Raw genomic sequence first — 26,409 nt, 5'->3', positions numbered from 1 at the left:
GACTGTGAAGAAAGCTGAGTGCCGAAGAATTGATGCTTTTGAACTGTGGTATTGGAGAAGACTCTTGAGAGTCCCTTGGACTGCAAGGAGATCCAACCAGTCCATTCTAAAGGAGACCAGTCCTGGGTGCTTTTTGGAAGGAGTGATGCTAAAGCTGAAACTCCAGTACTTGGGCCACCTCATGCGAAGAGTTGACTCATTGGAAAAGACTCTGATGCTGGGAGGGATTGGGGGCAGGGGGAGAAGGGGACGACAGAGGATGAGATGGCTGGATGACATCACCAACTTAATGGACGTGTGTTTGAGTGAACTCCGGGAGTTGGTGATGGACAGGGAGGCCTGGCGTGCTGTAATTCATGGAGTTGCAAAGAGTCAGACACGACTGAGCGACTGAACTGAACTGAATACATGGAATCTAAAATATGATATAAATAAACTTATTTACAAAACAGAAGCAGACTCACAGATACAAGAAACAAACATATGGTTACTGAAGGGGAAAGGGCCTGGGAGGAAATAGTAGGAATTTTGGATTAACATATATATATATACTGCTATCTGGGGGCTTCCCTAGTGGCTCAGATGGTAAAGCCTCTGTCTGCAATGCAGAAGAGCCGGGTTCAATCTCTGGTTTGGGAAGATCCCCTGGAGAAGAAAATGGCAGCCCACTCCAGTATTTTAGCCTAGAAAATCCCATGGACTGTGGAGCCTGGTAGGTTACCATCCATGGGATTGCAAAGAGTCAGACACGACTGAGCGACTTCACTTTCACTGCTATTTGTAAAATAGATAATCCACAAGGACCTACTGTATAACACTGGGAACTATATTCAATGTCTTATAATGAACTATATTTGAAAAGAATATGAAAAAGAACATATATTTGTATAACTGAATAAATTTGCTGTGTAGCAGAAACTAATGCAACATTATAAATCAACTATCAATCAATTTGTTTTTTTAAAAGGTAAAACAGCTTTTGTGCATACAAACTAGTGGAAAATACAATAGACAAAATATTATCCACAAAAAAGGAAGAAAACATTTAGGAGTAACTTTAATATGGAATGTGCAATTAATTTTCTATGATGACTAGCCCTCTACTGAGCAACATACATGAATTCTTGAATGGACAGCCATGTCTTATTCCTGGGTAGGATGATTAAATATTGTAGAGATATAAGTTGTCCCTAAAGTAAACTTAACACAATCTCAATCAAAACCCCAACAAAATGATTAATGGCTCATTTGTAAAAATATAACAGAAATATTAGAAAGAAACTGGATAATGAATTACTCAACCAATTTATTTATTTATTTATTTATTTTTTATTGAAGGAAAACTGCTTTACAGAATTTTGCTGTTTTCTGTCAAACCTCACCATGAATCAGCCATAGGTATACATACATCCCCTCCCTTTTGAACCTCCCTCCCATCTCCCTCCCCATCCCACCCTTCTAGGTTGATACAGAGCCTCTGTGTGAGTTTCCTGAACCATACAGTAAATTCCCATTGGCTATCTATTTTACATATGGTAATGTAAGTTTCCATGTTACTCTTTCCATTCATTTCACCCTCTCCTCCCCTCTCCCCATGTCCATAAGTCTATTCTCTATTTCTGTTTCTCCATTGCTGCCCTGAAAATAAATTCTTCAGTACCATTTTTCTAGATTCCGTATATATGCATTAGAATATGATATTTATCTTTCTCTTTCTGATTCAGTTCACTTTATATAATAGGTTCTAGGTTCATCCACGTCATTACAGCTGCCTCAAATGTGTTCCCTTTTATGGCTGAGTAATATTCCATTGTGTATATGTACCACAACTTCTTTATTCATTCATCTGTCGATGGACATCTAGGTTGCTTCCATGTTCTAGCTATTGTAAAGTGAGGTCGCTCAGTCGTGTCCAACTCTTTGCAATCCCGTGGACTGTAGCCCACCAGGCTCCTGTGTCCATGGGATTCTCCAGGCAAGAATACTGGAGTGGGTTGCCATTTCCTTCTCCAGGGGATCTTCCCGACCCAGAGATTGAACCCAGGTCTCCTGCATTGCAGGCAGATGCTTTAACCTCTGAGCCACCAGGGAATCCCAGCTATTGTAAGTAGTGCTGCAATGAACAATGGGAGGCAGGTGTCTCTTTCAATTTTCATTTCTTCAGGGTATATGCCTAAGAGTGGGATTGCTGGGTCATATGCTGGTTTTATTCCTAGATTTTTAAGGAATCTCCATACCATCTTCCATCGTGGCTGTATCAATTTACATTCCCACCAACAGTGCAAGAGTGTTGTTCCCTTTTCTCCACACCCACTCCAGCATTTACTGTTTGTGGACTTTTTGATGATGGCCATTCTGACTGGTGTGCAGTAATATCTCATTGTAGTTTTGATTTGCATTTCTCTAATAATGAGCGATGTTGAGCATCTTTTCATGTGTTTGTTATCCATCTGTATGTCTTCTTTGGAGAAATGTCTGTTTAGGTCTTTTTCCCACTTTTTGATTGGGTTGTTTGTTTTTCTGGTATTGAATTGTATGATCCACTTGTATATTTTGGAAATTAATCCTTTGTCTGTTGTTTCATTTGCTATTATTTTCTCCCATTCCGGGGGTTGTCTTTTCACCTTGCTTATAGTTTCCTTTGCTGTGCAAAAGCTTTTAAGTTTAATCAGGTCCCACTTGTTTACTTTTGTTTTTATTTCCATTACTCTAGGAGGTGGGTCACAGAGGATCTTGCTTTGATTTATGTCAACACATGTTCTGCCTATGTTTTTCTCTAAGAGTTTTATAGTTCCTGGTCTTGCATTTAGGTCTTTAATCTATTTTGAGTTTATCTTTGTGTTCAACCAGTTTTTAAAGTATATTAAAAGGGTACAGAAAATTGAAACTTGGCATAGGCACTGTAAACATAAAGGTCAACCGAAGCAAACAGTCAAACTATCAGTCCAAGCACATGATAAATAGCATGTGATAAAGATGCCCTTTCCCCTAGGCATGTGTGTATATGTGGGTGAGAGAAGAGAAATGGATTAATGAGGCAACTGGCTACCTTCATATAGATCCCACCCTGTATAAGAAAAGATCCATAGAGTGGTCCCACCTTATTTACTTACATGCATGTATATCTCAGTGATATCAAAGGTTTAAAGTGAAAACTAAAACAAATAAAATCCATTAAATAAAAGAGTTAACCTTCTATTCCTGGCCAATTGCCATGCCATGCCATGAGCATCATCCTTGATTTCAGCCTCTCTTACAACATCACTTTTAATTAACTACATTTTATTTCTTCTACACCTTAAATATCTCCAGCATCCATCTCCAGTCTGTCTCCCCACTGCAAAACCTTCCAACATGTTGCCTTAGTTCAGTGCAGTAGGATCCTGTTTGGTGTCTGACTTCTAACATGGTCTGAGTCTAATCCATATTTCATGGAGCAATAGTTCTAAAACCAGGTGCGACCTTTTTAACCCCACGTTCACTTCCTTGACTCCTCACTGCTCTCGGGACCAAGTCCAGCAGCTTGTCTTTGGCCCCAGGGCCCTTCATGTTCCAGCCCCTTCTTTCTCTGGCATCATCTCTCCTGCTATCTCTGTATCATCCCCCAAATAGTGAACTGCTCAGTTTCTAGAATTTGCCAACCTTTTCCTCCAAATCTTCTTATAGTACTGTTCTCCTCATAGCACTGTTCTTCAGGTCTGGGAGCCTCCCATGCCCCCCTTGATATCTTGGACTTTGTTAATGAAAGCCTTGTATTTACCTGACCATCTCCCCACAGGAAGTAAGTTTTGTGGGTTCAGGGATCATGTCTGTCTTATCCATCTTGGATCCCCCAGAATTTAGTATTATACTTAGAACATAGTAGGAATTCACTAAGTATTTGGTGAATGAATTGAACTGTGCTTGTATAAATCAGTTTTTCTCAGTAAAAAGCAAAAAAATAAATTAACATTATACAATTGATAGTTAATGGCAAAGTTTTACCAACTGGCATTAATGGAACCCTGGGCTGTGCCTGAGCCAGCGCTGCTCAGTGCTATAAACAGCATGGACTATTCACAGAATTATAGATTGCTGTTCAAGGACAGTCTCCTCTGACTTCCAGGTATTTTCAACAATGCCAGCTGCTCAGAATTTGACCCCCTGAGGTTTAGATTTAGGGCTGGAGGTCCAAAGTGAGGAGAAATCCCATCTCTGATCCTCTTTTGCTTCCTGCTTCTAGATCCTTCAGCTGAAGTTGCTTCAGACTCATCTTGCTCACCATTGCAGTGGAAATGGGATCTTAGAAATTTGAAAAATATTTTCCATGTAAGTACCAGTTTGTTTTCTCAAGGTCATGTGATTGATGAAAATGTGGCACTTGCTAGTAAAAATGGGTGGGGGTTTCAGGTTAAGGGAGTTGCCAATTGGCTGAAAGACCTCCTGGGGGCCAGGACACCCCAGGTCTGTGGGCAAGTGTGTCCCCCATGGGCACTCAGATGGACTGGGTGAATTGCTTGGGACTGAGGTCTTTTCCTCCTCAGCTCTAAAGTTAATCTGGTGTTCTGTCAATTCCAGCTGGTCTAGGGTCATGTTGCTTCATCTCTATATAAATACAAAGTCTTTATGATTTAATACTTTAAAGAATCATGAGGCGGCAACACTGAATAGGAAGAAACTATTGGAGAAAAATGGTAAATGTAACCTGTGGTTTCTGCCTCTCTTCTGAATGGCTTTTCCAAACTGTCTGCAAAAGAAAGTGTGTTGCTGCTGTTCAGTCCCTCAGTCATGTCTGACTCTTTATGACCCCGTGAACTGCAGCACGTCAGGCTACCCTGTCCTTCACAGTCTCCTGGAGTTTGCTCAAATGCACATGAATGCATTGAGTCAGTGATACCATCCAACCTTCTCATCCTCTGTCACCCCCTTCTCCTCTTGCCCTCAGTCTTTCCCAGCATCAGGGTCTTTTCCAATGAGTTGGCTCTTCGCATCAGGTTGCCAAAGTATTGGAGCTTCAGCATCAGTCCTTCCAAAGTATATTCAGGGTTGATTTCCTTTAGGATTGATTGTTTTGATTTCCTTGCTGTCCAAGGGACTGTCAGGAGTCTTCTCCAGCACCGCGTCCAACAGCCAATATCCATTGGCCAGTTAAGGTTTACACACTCAACAAGGATCGGCAGTGGGATAACCAGAGCACTGAGCATGTCTTCCAGCTATGTGGAGCTACTCAAGGGCAGGTCCCAGCTAGTCAGGGCCTGACAAATGTGGTCCACTGGAGAAGGGAATGGCAAACTACTTTAGTATTCTTGCCTTGAGGACCCCATGGACAATATGAAAAGGCAAAAAGATATGACAATGAAAGATGAGCCCCCAGGTTGGTAGGTGTCCAATATGCTACTGAGGAAGAGCAGAGAAATAGCTCCAGGAAGAATGAAGAGGCAGAACCAAAGTAGAAATTATGCCCAGTTGTGGATGTGTCTGGTGGTGAAAATAAAGTCCCATGCTGTAAAGAACAATACTACATAGGAACCAGGAATGTTAGGTCCACGAGTCAAGGTAAATTGGATGCGGTCAAACAGGAGATGGCAAGAGTGAACATCAATCGACATTTTGGGAATCAGTGAGCTAAAATGGATGGCAATCGGTGAGTTTAATTCAGATGGCCATTATACTGTGGGCAAGAATCCCTTAGAAGGAAAGGAGTAGCCCTCATAGTCAGTAGAAAAGTCTGATATGCAGCACTTGGGTGCAGTATCAAAAACGACAGAATGATGTCCATTCATTTCCAAAGCAAACCTTTCAATATCACAGTAATCTGAGTCTATGCCCCAACTGATGCTGAAGAAGCTGAAGTTGAACGATGCTATGATGACCTACAAGACCTCCTAGAACTAAGACCAGAAAAAGATATCCTTTTCATCATAGGGGACTGGAATGCAAAAGTAGGAAGTCAAGAGATACCTGGAGTAACAGCCAAGTTAGGCTTTGGAGTAGAAAATGAAGCAGGGCAAAGACTAACAGAGTTTTGCCAAGAGAACGCACTGTTCACAGCAAACACCCTCTTCCAACAACACAAGAGACGACTCTACACATGGGCATCACCAGATGGTCAATTCCAAAATCAGATTGATTGTATTCTTTGCAGCGGAAGATGGAGAAGCTCTATACAGTCAGCAAAAATAAGACCAGGAGCTGACTGTGGCTCAGATCATCAGCTCCTTATTGCAAAATTCAAGCTCAAATTGAAGAAAGTAGGGAAAACCACTAGGCCACTCAGGTATGACCTAAATCAAATCCCTAATGATTATACAGTGAGGTGACGTATGTGATTATACAGAGATGATGAATAGATTCAAGGGGCTAGATCCGGTAGACAGAGTGCCTGAAGAACTATAGATGGAGGTTCGTAACATTGTACAGGAAGCAGTGACTAAAGGAGGCTGTGACAAAAGCCCTTCCCAAAAAAAGAAATGCAAGAAGGCAAAGTGTCTGAGGAGGGTTTACAAATAGCTGAGAAAAGAAGAGAAACAAAAGGCAAAGAGAAAGAGAAAGATACACCCAACTGAATGCCGAGTTCCAAAGAATAGCAAGGAGAGATAAGAAAGCCTTCCTTAGCGATCAATGCAAAGAAATAGAGGGAAACAATAGAATGGGAAAGACTAGAAATCTCGTCAAGAAAATTAGAGATACCAAGGGAACAGTTCATGCAAAGAGGGGCACAATAAAGGACAGACATGGCAAGGACCTACCAGAAGAGGTGGCAAGAATACACAAAAGAACTGGGCGAAAAACCTCTTAATGACCCATATAACCACAGTGGTGGGGTCACTCACCTAGAACCAGACATCCTGGAATGTGAAGACAAGTGGACCTGAGGAAGCATTACCACAAACAAACCTAGTGGAGGTGATGGAATTCCAGCTGAGATATTTCTAACCCTAAAAGAAAGGTTAAAAAGAACAAAAAATCCCCATTAACTTAGTGTGTGAGGACCGCAACATGTTGTGGTTTTGCCTGTTAAATTATTTACTCCTTTGGGCTTTAGTCTAGCTGTCTTGATGTATTGGCAGGAGACTTCTTGCAGAAAGGTTTCAAATGGATTTAGAATTTAAACCTAACTCGTGCAGTCAGCGCTTTGAGAAGGAAGCACTGAACATCTACACCAGATATGAGGGTCATCCCTTCAGCCTCGTTCATGGCTTCATCCCTTAGTAATAGAACGTTCCTTCAGTGTCTTGGAGACAGACATATGAGTTATAATGGACTAAATGGAATGAAATGCAGCAAGTAGACCATTTGGGAGTCATCTCTCCTGAAGCCAAAAACTTCATCATAAACAGTTTGTAGAGGATCGGTTGGGAGAGAATAACTGATGATAACAGTTTTGAATTTTATTCAAAGTGTTGCCTCCATTTCGGTGACAAGATTATTATTAATTCCCATGAAGCAGGGAGGACTCTGGCTCACGAATCAAACATGTGATCTCAAGAGACTGAGTTTACACCCTTCTGTTACTATGTATTAGAGCCAAGCATTTTTCCTACTTGGAAACCTTAACCACCCTGAATAGATACCAATTTTCCCTTCGCATGATCTTTAGGAATGGCTTACCACAGGACCCTTGATAACTAGAAATACTTAGCAGTTCCTTCTCATTATGAGTTTGTTTTGTTTTCTTTTCTAAATAAAGGAAATGCCCTGGAGTTAACCTTCCTTCACCAGACCAAAACATAGAAGATATAAAAATACTGCCTTCCCTTAGTCACAGTGGTAAGCAGCTGCTTTTGGCTGCTCAGCATCTGTTCTCCATATTTAATGCCCCAAGGCCTTTCCTTCATTTAGTGCGGCAGGTCAGCGTCTCATGGGCATACTGGCCAGCACAGTAGCCACTGGCCATTTGTAGCTACTGAGCACTTGAAATGTATCTGATGAACTAATTTCTTAATTTCATTTTAATTAACTTTTTTAAATGTTAAAAACTGATGCTTTTAAAAACTTTTAATGTGCATGAAACAATTCAAGTATATGAATCTATTATTTCAACTGTAAGTTTTATGAAAACTACAATTAACTTTTTTACAGTTCAAGTATTTGCATTGAAAAATTAGCTTCCAAATTGAGATGTATTGTAAATGTAAAATATACTTTGGATTTTAGGGGGAAAAGTGAAAAATATCTTACTGGTAATTGTTGTTATTGATTACATGTTGGAATGATAATATATGGGTGTGTGTGTGTGTGTCTGTGTGTGTCTGTGTCTGTGTGTGTGTATGCTCAGTCACTTCAGTCATGTCTGACTCTGAGACCCCATGAACTAGAGCCCACTAGGCTCTTCTGTACATGGGATTCTCCAGGCAAGAATACTGGAGTGGGTTGCCGTGCCCTCCTCCAGGGGACCTTCCTGACCCAGGGACTGAACCTGTGTGTCTCTGGCATCTCCTGCATTGCAGGCAGATTATTTACTGCTGAGCCACCAGGGAAGCCCCAATATTTGGATATATTAGGTTAAATAAAATATATAGTTAAAATTAATTTTTCATGTTTCTTTAAATGTAGTCATGTATGGATGTGAGAGTTGGACTATAAAGAAAGCTGAGTGCTGAAGAATTGATGCTTTGGAACTGTGGTGTTGGAGAAGACTCTTGAGAGTCCCTTGGACTGCAAGAAGATCCAACCAGTCCATCCTAAAGGAGATCAGTCCTGGGTGTTCATTGGAAGGACTGATGTTGAAGCTGAAATTCCAATACTTTGGCCACCTGATACGGAGAGCTGACTCATTTGAAAAGACCCTGATGCTGGGAAAGATTGAGGGTGGGAGGAGAAGGGGATGACAGAGGATGAGATGATTGGATGGCATCACCAACTCAATGGACATGAGTTTGGGTGAACTCTGGGAGTTGGTGATGGACAGGGAGGCCTAGCGTGCTGCTGTTTATGGGGTCGCAAAGAGTCGGACACGACTGAGTGACTGAGCTGAACTGAAATGTGGCACTAGACAATTTAAAACCATACATGTGGCAGATGCTATTTCTTTTTTCTCTCTCTGTTGCAGAACAGGCCCTGGTGATCTCTGCAATGAGTTTGGCCAGCCAGGTGCTCCTCGGAACCTGAGTGGCGGGGTGGGGCAGAGGTGCAGCTGAGGAGCGTGGGGCCCAGGGAGGTCAGCTCTGCTGGTCAGCTGCTCTCCCTCCCTGTGGCCTTTCCTGGCAAGAGCCTCCAGGCTTTCTTGGTCTTCTGCTTCCATACTCGCCTAGCAGATTTCCCTTAGCACACCTTAGCCAGTCTCTTCCTGGGGTTTTCAGCCAGACACTCTAAAACAGACCTGATCAGGATTTGCAGGGAGTGGCCCTCGTTTCTTCAGAATCCCTTCAAGTCACTCCTGAAGTCACCATCACCAGCACTGGATTTGGGTTGGGCTGGGGCACTTGAGTCTTCGTTAAACTGGGATTCTGATGTTCAACCAGAATTGAGATTGAGAAACAGGGCTTTAGGTCTTTTAGGCTTCTGCATGGCCAGTGAGTGGAGAAGGGCATGGCAACCCACTCCAGTATTCTTGCCAGGAGAATTTCATGGACAGAGGAGCCTGACAGTCTACAGTCCAGGGAGTCGCAGAGAGTCAGACACGACTGAGTGACTAAGCACACACATGGCCAATGAGTAAGCATGAGTCAGTGCTGCACACTCCTGATGGAGAGGAAAGCAAACTTCCTGGGATCTGTGCACTCCAGTAGCTGGAAGAATTCCGTTGACACATTCAACAAATGTTTAGTGAGGATCTAATACCCACTGGCTGGGCATTGTTCTAGACACCAAGTGTGTAGCATTGAGGCAAATACACAAATCCCCTCTCTGCCAAAGCATACTTCTTAATGGGAAGTGGGGGGATAATAAGCCAAATAAAAAAGAAAGATACATAGTATGTTACAAGCTGGCCATTCTCACGAGAAAGCCAAACCAGAGGAAGCAGTAAGGAGTGTATGTGTGTATACATTAGAAGGGCAGAGACATTTGGATGGGGTAATCACAGAGAAAACACCTAAAATGTTACATTTACAGGAAGGGAGCAAGCCTTGAGAATACAGGACTCGGGGAGAGTTTTCTAAGTGAGAGAATCCCTCTGTCCTTGGAATTCTCTAGACAAGAACACTCGAGTGGGCTGCCATTCCCTTCTCCAGGGGATCTTCCCAACCCAGGGATCGAACCAGTGCAGAGCCTGTACTGCAGGCAGATTTTTTACCATCTGAGCTACCAGGGAAGTGTAATCATTTATTAACACATAGATACAAAATCTAGAAAAATGGTATGGATGAACCTCTTTGCAGGGTAAGAATAGAGACACAGAGAATAGATTTGTGGACACAGTGGAGGAAGGGAGGGTGAGATGAACTGAGAGAGTAGCATGGAAACATACACATTCCCATATGTTAAGTAGATAGCTAGTGGTAGAGGCTGCTGGCCAGTGCCCTGTCCCAGCGGCATGCCAATGCTGACCCGTGCCTCTGCAGGAGACCCTCAAACACTCCCAGAGGAGTCAAAGAATACACAGTTGTTCTATTTTCTTGCTGGATTTTGACTTGTTCCCTTCTTACAACTCTGTCGTCTTCCAAGTCACACGCATTATCAACCAGAATCTTTGGAACATCATCAGTGTCTTTAACTTGCAGAATTGTTCTCTCAGATCATATGTATCTTTAAATGTGGACTGTGCTGCGTTGGAATAAAGCAAAGCCTTGTCCATGTTTCATGTACAGATCCCTCACCACTATAAATGGTCTGTTTCTATAGTATCCAAGATTTCACACATATACTGTTGTACATCTACTTTTAACTTACTATCTATAAGAATCTTATATTGTAGGACTATATTTTCAACAAAGATTCCTTGAATAAAGTGTATAATGAGAGTAAAAAAGAATAGATAGCTACTGGGAAACTGCTGTATGACACAGGGAACTCAACCTGGTGCTCTGTGATGACCTACAGGGGTGAGACGGGGGATGGAGTAGGAGAGAGAGTCTAGAAGGAGGGGATATATGTATACTTAAGGCTGAGTCATATATGGCAGAAACCAACACAACATTGTAAAGGAATTACTCTCCAATTAAAAATAAATTTTTAAAAGAAACTCTTGTTTCACAAAACTTATTGCAACCACACTCTTACACTAGAATGTTTATGGATTTTCTTCATGATAATCACAAAATTATGAGAAAGGGGTATCCTGAAGAAATAAAAATATTATGGCAGGATCATAAACCTTGAATGCTTTTTGCCCTGAATTAAGTGAGGGCTCTTCCCGAATCCTAATTTGGAAAATTAGAAAATTCTAATGATCACTGAATGTGGTTTTGTTTTTCTTAGTTATCCTGTCTTCCCTCTGTACCTTGAGCTGATCACAGCACTCTGGCTGATTAGGTTGGACTCCACATCAAGAAAATTTAAAAAAATATGCCCCACTTCTTAGAATAATGGAAATAAAAACAAAAATAAACAAGTGGGACCTAACTAGTTTAAAAGATTTTGCACAGAAAAGGAAATTATAAACAAGGTGAAAAGACAACCCTCAGAATGGGAGAAAATAATAGCAAATGAAACAATGGACAAAGGATTAATTTCCAAAATATACAAGCAGATGATACAACTTAATACCAGAAAAAAAAAAAAACAAACCACAACCCAATCAGATAGTGGGAAAAAGACCTAAACAAACATTTCTCCAAAGAAGACATGCAGATGGCTAACAAACACAAGAAAAGATGCTCAACATCGCTCATTCTTAAAGAAATGCAAATCAAAACTACAATGAAATATCACCTCACACTGGTCAGAATGACCATCATCAAAAAGTCTACAAACAATAATTGCTGGAGAGGGTGCGGAGAAAAGGGAACCCTCTTGCACTGTTGGTGGGAATGTAAATTGATACAGCCATGATGGAAGACAGTATGGAGATTTTTTTAAAAATTAGGAATAAAACCAGCATACACCTAGCAATACCACTTCTAGGCATATACCTGAGGAAACCAAAACTGAAAAAGACACATGTATCCCAATGTTCCTTGCACACTATTTACAATAGCTAGGACATGGAAGCAACATAGATGTCCATCAACAGATGAATGGATAAAAAAATTGTGGTACATATATACGAGGGACTACTACTTGGCCATAAAAAGGGAACACATTTGAGTCAATTCCAATGAGGTGGATGAACCCAGAGCCTATTATACAGAGTGAAGTAAATCAGAAAGAGGAAAACAAATATCATATATTAACACATATACATGGAACCTAGAAAGATGGTACTGATGATACCTATCTGCATGGCAGCAATGGAGACACAGACATAGAAGAGACTTATGGACAAGGGTACAAGGCAGGAAGGAGAGGGTGAGATAAATGGAGAGAGTAGCTTGGACGCATACACACTACCATATATAAAACAGATAGCCAGTGGAAATTTGTTGTATTACTCAGGGAACCCAAACTGGGGCTCTGTAACAATCTACAGGGATGGGAAAAGGTGGGAGATGGGAGGGAGGTTCAAGAAAGAAGGGACATATATACACCTATGGCTAATTCATGTTGATGTATGGCAAAAATCAAACCAATATTGTAATGCAATTTTCCTGAATAACTGAATTTTCCTAAATAACTGAATTTTTTAGTAAAGAAAAAAAAGTAAATGTACATTCTCTGAATTGTTAAATACTCATTAAAAACAAGTATTTCATCAGTTGATCAGCCCAAACTGCTGTGTGCCCCCACTGCTGGGGCTCTAATATCCCTTCTCAGTCCCAGAGAAGACTTTTATGTTCGCTTTCAGTCTGGGTCTGTTGCCCAGCCTCTGTGTTCTTGGGCTAATGCTCGGGCTTCCGTTCTGCTTTTGTTTGCAGACTTACAAATAAATGCTTGGCCCTCTCAACAACTGCAAATCAGGGATCAGGAAAGCAATCATGCACATGAATTCATTCATTCATACTTTTTTGAGTGCATGCTAGCATGCATGGTTCCAATACACACAAAAAGTGGACTCTACTGAGCAGACAGACCATAAATAAATAGATATGCCAAGTGATCAGTGCTGTGAGAAGAATGGTAGGTAAAGGGGCTGGAGAGCAGGTGATGCTAGTTCAGAACAAGTGGTCAAGAAAGGATCTTTGTGACAGACCTCATTTTCTTGGGCTCCAAAATCACTGGGGATGGTGACTGCAGCAATGAAATTAAAAGACGCTTGCTCCTTGGAAGAAAAGCTATGACAAACCTAGACAGTGTGTTGAAAAGCAGAGATGTTACTTTGCCAACAGAGGTCTGTATAGTCAAATCTATGGTTTTTCAGGTATGGATGTGAGTTGGACCATAAAGAAGTCTGAGCACTGAAGAACTGATGCTTTTGAACTGTGGTGCTCGAGAGGACTCTTGAGAGTTCCTTGGATGGCAAGATCAAACCAGTCAATCCTTAACGAAATCAACCCTGAATATTCATCGGAAGGACTGAAGCTGAAGCTGAAACTCCAATGCTTTGGCCACCTGATGGGAAAGCCATCTCACTGGAAAGGACCCTGATGCTAGGAAAGATTGAGGGCAGGAGGAGAAGGGGACGGCAGAGGATGAGATGGTTGGTTGGTGTCACTGACTCAATGGACATGAGTTCAAGCAAACTCCAGAGACAGTGAAGGACAGGGAAGCCTAGTGTGCTGCAGTCCATGAAGCTGCACAGAGTCGTACATGACTGAGTGACTGAACAGGACAGGCCTATGAGATGCAAACAGACCAGAGTTGTGGGCAGAGCTGGGGAGACATGGGCCTGGGGGAAGCCTTACAAACAGGCTGATGAGAAATTCAGCTCCTCCACGATTACCTGAACTTTCTCTTGTGTGTTCTCAAAGGTTAAACCATCAACTCCTGGAGATCCTTACCTGGCTACTCCCTGGACAAGCCATGCCTCTGTGGCCACTTTCGTGTAAAGCCTTACGGTGACTTCCAGTTGGGCAGCCGCTTCCCCTCCTTCCCTGCTGCTGCCCACTAACTGGTGAGCTCTCCCTCTCTTCCTGCCTTCCTATGTGAGGTTACCTGAAGGACGACTTCTCATCTTAAACCTGTGAGGGCTCAAATGACTGGCAAACCTGGCTGACTGTCCTGGGTGGACTGCTCAGAGTGACTTGCAGTGACAGCGTGGGGAGACCCTGGAAAGGGACCTGTCACTCCCGTGTTTACAGTCAGTCATTCACTCACTGATTAAGGGAAAGGGCCCTTGATCTTACTTTAGTCTTTGTTGACTGGAGTTTTTTCTTTCAACAATCTTTACTATGTTTTTTAATATGATTTTATCTGAATAAATTAAAGGTAGGTGAGAGAGGCGATATGGATCACATGGGGAGAGGACAGCTGTGTATATGACAGACAGAAACAGATCAATTGAAATAAGTCAACCACCAATTCAGCCAGTTTTTCTCAAGGAGGAAAAAATTATCACAAAATTACAATTACCAGATACAACTTTTAATCCTAACTGGTCAGAAACAATCTTGATTTCTTCTAAGTTGCAATTTTTAAAACTAGTAATAAGACTGAATAGCTTGGGTTATAAGATTTTATCTACCTAAAAAAGGATGCCTTATAGAAGGCTTTATTGTTGTTCAGAAGTATCAAAGTATTTTTATACAGCTTCAGTGATTATCACACAAGCCCTCAGTAGATAAAGGTCCTCTAAATTTAAAAGTTAATCCCAGCATACAGAAGGAAATACGAGATACCGTGAGGTTAAGGCGCAAAGGCAAATGTTTACAAAGCCCACATGATACACAAGACTCAGAACCCGGGTCTTTGTCAAATGCTGGGTACCCACTCCCACTCCAAGAAAATATTTAAATAATGACTGAAATAACTTATGCACATCAATAAATTCATGTACAGTTTTAAAGCTTTTTGAATTCAAAATATTTTCATTTGAAAATTAAAAAAATTTGTTGGTAACTGAACTGAACTGATTCTAATGGCAAACTAAAAATGTAACAAGAAATAGGTAAAATTAATTTAAATAATATATTTTATTTAATTCAGTATATCAAAAATATTAACATTTCAACATGTAATCAATATTAAAATGTATTAATGAAACATTTATTTTTTTGTACTAAGTTTTCAAAATCTGGTGTATATTTTGTACTTTCTTAATTTGGATGCTAAATTTTCATTCAAAATACTTGCATTTAGACTTCAAAAAATTTACATTTGCCAAAGACAATTAACATACCCAAGTTATTCTGAGCATACTTAAAAGTTTTCCAGTAACTGAACTGAGAATCTAAATTAATTAAAATTTTTAAAAATCAGAAATTCAGTTCCTAAGTTATGCTGATCATATAATTCAGGTGCTCAAGATTCACAAGTGGTCCAGGGCTGTAGTTCTGGCAGCACTGATTTAACAGGCCACAAGGATGTTGGCTTAGGGTATTGCTTTTAACAAAATAGTGTTCAGAGCAGATTGTTTTTAATCTCCTCTCAAAACTATATAACTTTCTTATAGGTTAAAACATCCATTGTTCATATCAATATTTTATACATAATTAAACTTTTTCTTAATTTTATTTTCTCATAAGATGCATGTCTTCTAGCAAACTTTCAAACATAATCAGATTTTATGGATAAATGCTTCCTGCTGAATTATGAAGAGACTTATAACAATATAAACTCTAAAATGACCCAATCAGTCATGTCTCCTTCAATGCAAACAATACCACACAGTGTTAAACCAACCCCTAAAACCAATGACCAAAAGGAGATCCCACTATATTTTTACAAAGTAGTGATTAAATATTTATTTAATATTTATTTAAATGGAACAATTCCTGAAAGTAAAAAAGTAAAAATATTTGTATGCTCATGATTTAGTTCTCCAGTCTACTTCATGATTTCTTTACAAGTAGTGTGTTTAAAAACTAAATGTTATATACGTTTAGGTGTTAGACTGAAGCTATAAAATTTCCTTTTTCACTTAAACCCTTGAGATTATAAAATTTCAAGTGTGATCCTTGAAATGATAAAAGCCACTGATTAAAACAGATGCTCAAATTTTTACCAAAGAGAGTAATTAATCCTGTGCTCAAGCTGTTGCAAAAGTGGAAAAATATTCAAATGCTGGCACTGATGATGTGTGTATCAAGGTGAGGTGGTATCATCTCCTATATCTTGGCCCTCAGGTTTTGGGCTTGGTCCCTCAGCTCCATTTTTGCAACTGCTGAGAGGTGGACTTCGTCAGGCCCGTCTGCTATGCGCAAAGTCCGTGTTAGGGCATACCTGCAAAAACATAAAGAACAGAGTGTCAGGACTTATCATAGAGAAACCTGACGCTTCAACAGTCACTCTAACTCTAAGCCAAGATTATTAGTGTTTGAAATCTCACCAAGACAGTGATAAGAAAAACTGCACAGGGAAAATCAAGAAAAGTAAGCCCAAGGGCTTGTGAAATGTCATTTTAAAGTCCTCACTTTGGGAGTGGAATCTTAAACGGCATGGTGCAGTGGGCTTAATCTCATTCTTGGTTTGCTGTAGGTACTAGAAGTTGCTAGGAGACATCTTGGGTAAGCCACAGGCCATGAAGATATATAACTTTTATATAATATAAATACATAGTACTATATATTCAGTTCTTTCTTATTAAAAATTGATGGAGGAAAAACTGATGGGGCACCAGATTCTTATCTCCAGTGTGACAGAGAAGGTGGTATCATGTCCAGTGGTTAGTGTACCTTCTTGATCTCAGCACTTACCGTGTGGACACAATGTGTTGGCTGGCAGGAATGGCCGCAGTCTGGCCACACCTATGGGTGTGGGTGGTAAAGCATCCTTAGTGCCTGCCTAAGCCTGGCTCTGGGCCCCTCTTTGACCAGCTCTGTTCCTGTCCTCCTTTCTGTTCCAGGGTGAACCCTCATGAGTTATTTACAGTCCAGGAACGCTTGGTGCATCCTCTCAGGGTAAAAGTGAACATAATTGAGGGAAATGACAATTGTAATCATAAAACTATTTATTGATACACAGATCTACTGTAAAGTACCTATATTACCTCAGTTAGCTTTCAATTAGGCTTTAAAGTAAGTTAGTTATTTTTATTTTCTTTGTAAATAGTATCAAAGCATCTGCAGATATTTAACCCCAACACCATTAAATATAGATGGTGATTAGATGACATGTTAGTCAGAGGGTCCCAGGTGGGGCTAATGGTAAAGAAACTGCCTGCCAATACAGCAGACGTAAGACATGTGGGTTGGATCCCTGGGTTGGGAAGATCCCCTGGAGAAGGGCATGGCAACCCACTCTGGTATTCTTGCCTGGAGAATCTCATGGACAGAGGAGCCTGGCGGGCTATCATCCATAGGGTTGCAAAGAGTCAGACATGACTGAAACTACTTAGCACACAGAACTCACATGCTAGCCAGAGGGTAATCCTGGGAAATACCCGCAGCTCCACACACTTGGATGGCCCGGTCAATAATTTTGCAGACGGCACGGGGGGCAGCCACTTTAATCATTGCAATCTGTATAAACAAGATGTAAGAAGAATGTTCTTTTCTTAGACAATATGTGTGACAGAATTTGATCTAATCTGTATTTTCTCTGTGAAAAGAAACAAGAGAACTTTTCCACAAACACTCACCACTGAAACAGGATTTTTGATGAAAGCCAACAAAGATCCGCTAATGCAGCCATTAGGCCATATTTCAGTCAACATAGACCTTCTGGAAAGAAATACCTCATCCAAATTACATTCTATTATTTATAACTTGCCTTGCCTTGTTTGCAGAAGGATTTCAGGCAGCTGATAAATGATACTTATCATGTTAGGGATCATAAAGAGGTAAAGAGTCTTCACTAATCATTTTCCCTTAGCAGTGTCATTGATTTTTTAAAAAAATTGATTTATTTTTTACTGAAGGATAATTGCTTTACAGAATTTTGCTGTTTTCTGTCAAACCTCAACATGAATCAGCCTTAGGTATACATATATCCCCTCCCTTTTGAACCTCCCTCCCATCTCCCTCCCCATCCCACCTTTCTAGGTTGATACAGAGCCCCTGTGTGAGTTTCCTGAGCCATACAGCAAATTCCCATTGGCTATCTATTTTACATATGTTACTGTAAGTTTCCATGTTACTCTCTCCATACATCTCACCCTCTCTTCTCCTCTTCCCATGTCCATAAGTCTATTCTCTATGTCTGTTTCTCCATTGTTGCCCCGTAAATAAATTCTTCAGTACCATTTTTCTAGATTCCGTATATATATATTAGAATATGGTATTTATCTTTCTGATACAGTTCACTCTGTTTAATAGGTTCTAGGTTCATTTACCTCATTAGAACTGACTCAAATGTGTTTCTTTTCATGGCTGAGTAATATTCCACTGTGTATATGTACCACAACTCCTTTATCCATTCATCTGTCAATGGACATCTAGGTTGCTTCCATGTTTTGGCTATTGTAAATAGTGCTGTTTTTATTGTAAATAGTGCCATAGACAAAGATAAATTCAAAATGGATTAAAGACCTAAATGTAAGACCAGAAACTATAAAACTCTTAGAGGAAAACATAGCCACAATGCTTGATGATAAATCAAAGCAAGATCCTCTATACCCACCTCCTACAGTAACGGAAATAAAAACAAAAGTAAACAAGTGGGACCTGATTAAACTTAAAAGCTTTAGCACAGCAAAGGAAACTATAAGGTGAAAAGACAACTCTCAGAATGGGAGAAAACAATAGCAAATGAAACAATGGACAAAGGATTAATTTCCAAAATATACAAGCAGATCATACAACTCAATACCAGAAACACAAACAACCCAATCAAAAAGTGGGAAAAAGACCTACACAGACATTTCTCCAAAGAAGACATAGAGATGACTAACAAAAACATGAAAAGATGCTCAATATTGCTCATTATTAGAGAAATGCAAATCAAAACTACAATGAGATATCACCTCACACTGGTCAAAATGGCCATCATCAAAAAGTCTACAAACAATAAATGCTAGAGAGAGTGTGGAGAAAAGGGAACACTCTTGCACTGTTGGTGAAAATGTAAATTGATACAGCCACTATGGAAGATGGTATGGAGATTCCTTTAAAAACTAGGAATAAAACCACCAAATGACCCAGCAATCCCACTCCTAGGCATATACCCTGAGGAAACCAAAACTGAAAGAGATACATGTATCCCATTGTTCACTGCAGCACTATTTACAATAGCTAGAACATGGAAGTGTCATTGATTTTATAGTTATGCTCTTATATAATTATGCTCTTATTCCGAATAAGCCAGAAACAGATGACAAGAAGGACTTTCTAGGAAACATTTCTATGTGGCAGCATAGTGCTCTGCATTCTACACCAACTTGGTTACTCTTCATTGGAACTCTAGGTCATAGGCAGATTAGTTAGATACTTTGCTCAAGGTCAAGAGGTTGACAGAAGGTGACATAACAGGTACAATTCCAAGTCTGTATAAAGTCTAGTATTTTCCTACTTTTTGTTGTGGCATCTTGAGAAAGTTGAAGATATTCTTCATCCTGAAAATCTTTCCCTAAAGCAGCCCAGTGAAAGGAAAACTGGCAAATGACATACATTTATAATCTTTAAACCAAAATCAAATGGAAGCTTCCAATATTCTGAGTGCCCTCCAGTCACCATGAAACCTGGAATGCCCAAAGTGTGGGAGAAACGTATGACTTGGCAGATGGTAGTCCAAAGGTTCTCACCTCTTTCTTAGCACAAGCGCTGCCCAGAGTATCAATGCTGTGAGCAGCTTTCAAGGTCAACAAGCGGATCTCCTCAATGGCAATGCGGCTTTCAGCAATCCAGTGAGCTACTACCTCCTGGAGGGGAACAAAGGGCAGCAGAAGAAGGAGGAGATAAGCTGGTGTCTGAGGTCCACATATAACACATGAAAACAACCTATTCTATACATTAATATTTTTAAATGGAAGACTTAGTTTGATATAACCACCCAACCATATACACAGCATTTGGTATGGCTGCAGGTAACTTTGGAAGATTTTAGAAAAAAAATTTTATTTGCTCATAAAAATAATTTATTTTGGATATTCTGGTGTCTAAAGTCAAGACAGCCAAACTGAGCAACTGTCTTGTTGCCAAGACTCTCCATACTGGCTATTTTAAATGCTAACTGCATAGTCCCATTGAAACTTGTTAAGTGTAAGGTGGTGGATCTGCTTATAGACAGTCTACATAATTCCCAAGACAATTTCAGTGAGAATGGTCCAGCAGTCCTTCATTATACTGTTACTATTATTTATTTAGTAAACATGACTTTTTCTTTGGTGAATAGTTCTATGAATTTTAACACATTCATAGATTGGTATAACTACAATCAAGAGACAAAACAGTTTCATCTTCCCCCCAAAATTCCCTCATACTGCCCCTTAATAGCCCTACCTCTAATCTGTAGAAACCACTGAATAGTTCTCAGTTATTATGTTGTTGTTGAGTTGTGTCCAACTCTTTGCGATCCCATGGAATGCAGCATGCAGTCCTTTGAGCACTCATGTCCACTGAGCTAATGTCCATTGAGTACTCACGTCCATTGAACTAATGATGCCATCCAACCATCTCATCCTCTGTCACCCCCTTCTCCTCCTGCTCTCAATCTTTCCCAGTATCAGGGTCTTTTCTAATGAGTCAGCTCTTCACATCAGGTGGCCAAAGTATTGGAGCTTCAGCTTCAGCATCAGTCCTTCCAATGAATTTTCAGGGTTGACTTCCTTTAGGATTGACTGGTTTGATCTTGTTGTCCAAGGGACTCAAGAGTCTTCTCCAATACCACAGTTCAAAAGCATCAGTTCTTCAGCTCTCAGCCTTCTTTATGGTCCAACTCTCACATCTGTACACGACTACAGGAAAAACCATAGCTTTGATTATATAGACCTTTGTCGGCAAAGTGATGTCTCTGCTTTTTAATATGCTGTCTAGGTTTGTCAGTTATTATACTATTGCCTTTATCCGAAGGTCATATAAATGAATTCTTTAGCATGTGTTCTTTAGAGGCCAGCTTCCTTCACTCAGCATAATTCATTTGAATGTCATCCAAATTGTTCTGTTTATCAACTGTCCATTCCTTTTCATCAGTGAGTAGTATTCCACTGTAGGGATGTACCACAATTTGTTTATCCATTCATCTGTTGAAGGACATTTGGGCTGTTTTCAAGTTTTGGTGATTATTAAAGAGCTCCTGTAAATATCTGTATATGAGTTTTTGTGTGAACATAGCTTTTCATTTTTAAAAGCAAATAGCAGAAGTGGAGTTGTTAGGTCATCTGGTAAATACTTATAAGCTGTCAACATTTTCCAGAGTGACTATGCCATTTTACCTTCCCACCAGCAGTATATGAGAGTTCCAGTTATCAGCACTAGGTATAGTGAGTACTTTTAAGTTTTAGCCATTTTCACAATGTGCAGAGATATCTCATGGTGGTTTTAATTTGTATTTCCCTAGTTGCTGATGTCGGAGAAGGCAATGGCAACCCACTCCAGTACTCTTGCCTGGAAAATCCCATGGGCGAAGGAGCCTGGTGGGCTGCCATCTATGGGGTTGCACAGAGTCAGATACAACTGAAGCGACTTAGCAGCAGCAGCAGCAGCTGCTGATGTGTTTGTTTGCCATCTATACATTCTGTATTTCTCTGTATTTATTAGGCTTCTTTCATTACTTTTATAATTTTTAGCATATAGATAGCATACATTTTGTTATATGTGTACCTATTTCCTTTCTTAGTCTATTGTAAAATGGTATTTAAAAAATTTCAGCTTCCAAATGTTCACTGCTAGCTAGTGGTAAAGCTAGCCAATGCAGGAGCTACAGGAGACGTGGGTTCAATCCCTGGGTCAGGAAGATCTCCTGGAGGAGGGCAATGGCAATCTACTCCAGTATTCTTAACTATGGACAGAGGATTCTGGTGGGTTACAGTCCATAGGGTCGTAAAGAATTGGACATGACTAAAGTGACTTAGCATGCAGTATCTAGAAATAAAATTAATTTTATATGTTGATATAATTCCGAGACTTTGCTAAACTCACTTATTTTTAGTTCTAGGAGGGACTGTTTGTTTTGTTTGGTAGATTCCTAAGGATATTATACTCAATCATGTTGTCTGCAAAGAGGCATATTTTTATTTATTTTTTTCCTCAACTAGGAACTTTCTTTTTCTTGTCTCACTGCAACGGCTAAGACTTCCTCTATGAAGATAAAGAGCAATGGTGAGAGTAAACATCTTTTGTTCTCAATTTCAGGAATTAAAACACTCAGTCTTTCATATTAAGTATGATGTTAGCTATAGAATTTTTAGATGGTCTGAATCAGGTTAAACAAATTCCTTTGTATCTCTAATATTTCATGAATAGATGTTGATATTTTGTCAGTTGCTGTTTTGCATTAGTTGATATGATCATGTGGTTTTTCATTTTAGGCAGTTAATATGGTAGATTACAATGAATAATTTTCTTAATGATTGACATATGAATATGAATCATCCTTGTATTCCTGGGATAAACATCACTTGGTTGTTCTTTTTATATACTGCTAGATTACTCTAGATTTTTGCATCTATAGTGGTCTGTAGCTTGTTGTTCGGTAATTCTGGTCTCATAAATGAGCTGGAATGTGCTTCCTCTTCTTCATTTTTCTGGAAGAGATTGTGTAGAATTGGTGTTTTTTCTTCTTTAGTAGTTCATCAGAATTCACCACTGATACCATTTGGGCCTGAAGATTTCTTTTTTCAAGATATATTAAATTGTGAATTCAACTTCTTTAACAGAAGCATTTAGGGTTATCTATTTCATATTCTTCCAACAACACAAGAGACGACTCTACACATGGACATCACCAGATGGTCAATACTGAAGTCAGATTGATTATATTCTTCACAGTTGAAGGAGAAGCTCTATACAGTCAATAAAAACAAGACCAGGAGCTGGCTGTAGCTCAGATCATGAACTCCTTATTGTACAATTCAGACTTAAATTGAAGAAAGTTGGGAAAACCACTAGGCCATTCAGCTATGACCTAAATCAAATCCCTTATGATTATACAGTGGAAGTGACAAATAGATTCAAGGGATTAGATCTGATAGACAGAGTGCTTGAAAAGCTATGGACAGAAGTTTGTAACACTGTATAGGAGGCAGTGTTCAAAACCACCACCAAGAAAAAGAAATGCAAAAGGCAAATGGTTGTCTGAGGAGGCCTTACAAAGAGCTGAGAAAAGAAGAGATATGAAAGGCAAAGGAAAAAAGGAAAGATATATCTATCTGAATGCAGAGTTCCAAAAGATAAGAAAGCCTTCCTAAGTGAACAATGCAAAGAAATAGAGGAAAACAATAGAATAGGAAAGATTAGTGATCTCTTCATGAAAATTAGAGATACCAAGGGAACATTTCATGCCAAGATGGGCACAATAAAGGACAGAAACAGTATGGACCTAACAGAAGCAGAAGATATTAAGAAGAGGTGGCAAGAATACACAGAACTATACAAAAAAGAACTTCATGATGCATATAACCGTGATGGTGTGATCTATCACCTAGAGCTAGACATCTTGGAGTGCAAAGTTGAGTAGTCCTTAGGAAGAATCACTATGAATAGAGCTAGTGGAGGTGATGGAATTCCAGTTGAGCTATTTCAAATCCCAAAAGATGATGCTGTGAAAGTGCTGCACTCAATACACCAGCAAATTGGAAAACTCAGCAGTGGTCACAGGACTGAAAAAGGTCAGTTATCATTCCAATCTCAAAGAAAAGCAATGCCAAAGAATGTTCAAACTGCTGCACAATTGCACTCATCTCACATGTTAGCAAAGTGATACTCAAAATCCTCCAAGCTATTCTTCAACAGTACATGAACCAAGAACTTCTAGATGTTCAAGCTGGATTGAGAAAAGGCAGAGGAACCAGAGATCAAATTGCCAACATATGTTGGATCATAGAAAAAGCAAGAGAATTTCAAAAAACATCTACTTCTGCTTCATTGACTATGCTAAAGGCTTTGACTGTGTGGATCACAACAAACTGTGGAAAATTCTTAAACAGTTGGGAATACTGGACCACTTTATGTACCTCCTGAGAAACCTGTATGCAGGTCAAGAAGCAACAGTCAGAATCAGACATGGAACAACAGATTGGTTCAAAATTAGGAAAGGAGTATGTCAAGGCTGTTATTGTCACCCTGCTTATTTAACTTATATGCAGAGTACATCAAATGAAATGCTGCCTGGATGAAGCACAAGCTGGAATCAAGATTGCAAGGAGAAATATCAACAAGCTCAGATATGCAGATGAAACCACCTTTAAGGCAGAAAGTGAAGAGGAACTACAGAATCTTTTAATGAAGGCAAAAGAGGAGAGTGAAAAAATTAGTTTAAAATCCAACATTCAAAAACTAATATTGTGGCATCCAGTCCCATCACTTCATGGTAAATAGGTGGGGAAACAATAGAAACAGTGAGAGACTTTACTTTGGGGGGCTCCAAAATCACTGCAGATGGTGACTGCAGTCATGAAATTAAAAGACATTTGCTCCTTGGAAGAAAAGTTACACAAACCAAGACAGTGTATTAAAAAGTAGAGACATTACTTTGCCAACAAAGGTCCATATAATCAAAGCTATGGTTTTTCTAGTAGTCATGTATGGATGTGAGAGCTGGACCATAAAGAATGCTGAGCACTAAAGAATTGGTGCTTTTGAACTGTGGTTTTGGAGAAGACGCTAGAGAATCCCTTGGACTGCAAGGAGATCCAGTCAGTCAATCCTCAAGGAAATCCATCCTGAATATTCAGAAGGACTGATGCTCAAGCTGAAACTCCAATACTTTGGCTACCTGATGCAAAGAGCCAACTCATTAGAAAGGACCCTGATGCTGGGAAAGATTGAAGGCAGGAGGAGAAGGGGACGACAAAGGATGATATGTTGGATGGCATCAGCGACTCAACAGTCATGAGTTTGAGCAAGCTCTGGGAGATGGCGAAGGACAGGGAAACTTGGCGTGCTGCAGTCCATGGGGTCACAAACAGTCGGACACAACTGAGTGACTGAACAACAACAACAATTTCATATTCAGTGAGCTTTGGTAGTTTGTGGGTTTCTGAGGAGTTGGTCCATTTCATCTAAGTTGCTAAATCTATATGATCGGCATACATGCCTGAGGGTGTGTTTCCCAAGATCCAGACCTAGAGTAAAGGAGACTCTACTCAAGCTTCAGCACCAGTCCCCATTCTCTAGTTTAGCCTTTCCCAGAGAACTTTAGACAGTAGTTTAGAGAATACCTGCACAAATTAAGAAACTCATGCTTCCAAAGACTTCTGTTTCTAAGAAGATGGAATAGATGTACTTTCCCCTAGTCCTTCAACAAAGTACAAACCAAAAATGGGCACTGTCTATAAAACAAGCATAACAAGACTCTGAAAGGTAGAGAGAAGAAGGTAGACTGCAAGGGAATTTTGGACCAGAAAAAGAACAGGAGATTAAATTCCCTGGATTTTCTCTTTGTCTCATATATCCCAGACTTGGAGCTGAAGAAGCCAGCAACTTGAAAATGCCAGCGAGCACAGACCAAAATCAAATGAAAAAGAGCATCAACAAAAGTCTACTGTCTATAGCTGAAGGACTGGGAAAGCGCAGCTAGAAAGACAGAAAACTTAGAGAATAACCACTCTATCTATGCCAAATACCACAGAAAAAAATCACTGGCCCCACCCCAACTCATGCCAACACAGGCTTCCACCATTCTGAGTGCTGTAATGAGGTACCTCAACACCCCATCCAGGGTGGTATCAGACAGTGCCAAGTAAGGAATGACACCAGGAACAAGTTCTCTCCTTTCTATGATGTCAGTGGGAACCACTCAGTGATAAGAATACATCTCTCTCCTCAGGTATCAATGTAGGCGGAACGGGAACCTGGACTTCTACCTACTGGCAGAGGTAGTGCAACCCTTTCCTCTAACTGAGTACTGCCAGATAAACCCAGCTAAAATAGAAAGTTTAAATAAGGTCTCAAAATATATTATGAAAATGTTTAGGTTTTAATAAAAAATCATTTGTCATGTCAAAACCCAGGAGGTCTGAAAATGAATGATTATGTGAACACTGAGGTGACAGAGATGTTATAATTTCTGACAAATACTTTAAAGCAACTATAATAAAAATGCTTCAATTAGTAAATGTAAACACAGTAGAAACAAATGAGAAAATAGAAAGTCTCAGTAAAGAAATTTAAATATTAGTAATGAAACAGAAGAAATAAAGAACCAAATGGATATTTTATAACTGAAAAATATAACAATTTAAATAAAAACCTCAGTGAATGGGCAGTGGATGGTTTAGCAAAATGGAGGAGACAAAGGAACAAACCGATGAACAGTAAG

General features: G+C 39.9%; 1 protein-coding gene across 1 annotated transcript in view; it reads right to left on the bottom strand.

The window, feature by feature from the left end:
* Positions 1–15,013: 15,013 nt before the first annotated feature.
* The window catches only part of ACAD11 (acyl-CoA dehydrogenase family member 11), a 115,360-nt gene continuing 103,964 nt past the window's right edge, over positions 15,014–26,409 (bottom strand). The window contains exons 18-20 of the mRNA XM_004003336.6: positions 19,736–19,852; positions 17,407–17,516; positions 15,014–16,278 (exon numbers count right to left, since the gene is read on the bottom strand). Of these exons, the coding sequence (XP_004003385.1) occupies positions 16,164–16,278; positions 17,407–17,516; positions 19,736–19,852 (342 nt within the window). The 3' untranslated portion in view covers positions 15,014–16,163. The remainder of the gene's footprint in view (positions 16,279–17,406; positions 17,517–19,735; positions 19,853–26,409) is intronic.

This window comes from Ovis aries, chromosome 1, assembly GCF_016772045.2.
Source record: "Ovis aries strain OAR_USU_Benz2616 breed Rambouillet chromosome 1, ARS-UI_Ramb_v3.0, whole genome shotgun sequence".
Taxonomy (NCBI): Eukaryota; Metazoa; Chordata; class Mammalia; order Artiodactyla; family Bovidae; genus Ovis; species Ovis aries.
This window is presented reverse-complemented; position numbering and strand designations above follow the sequence as displayed.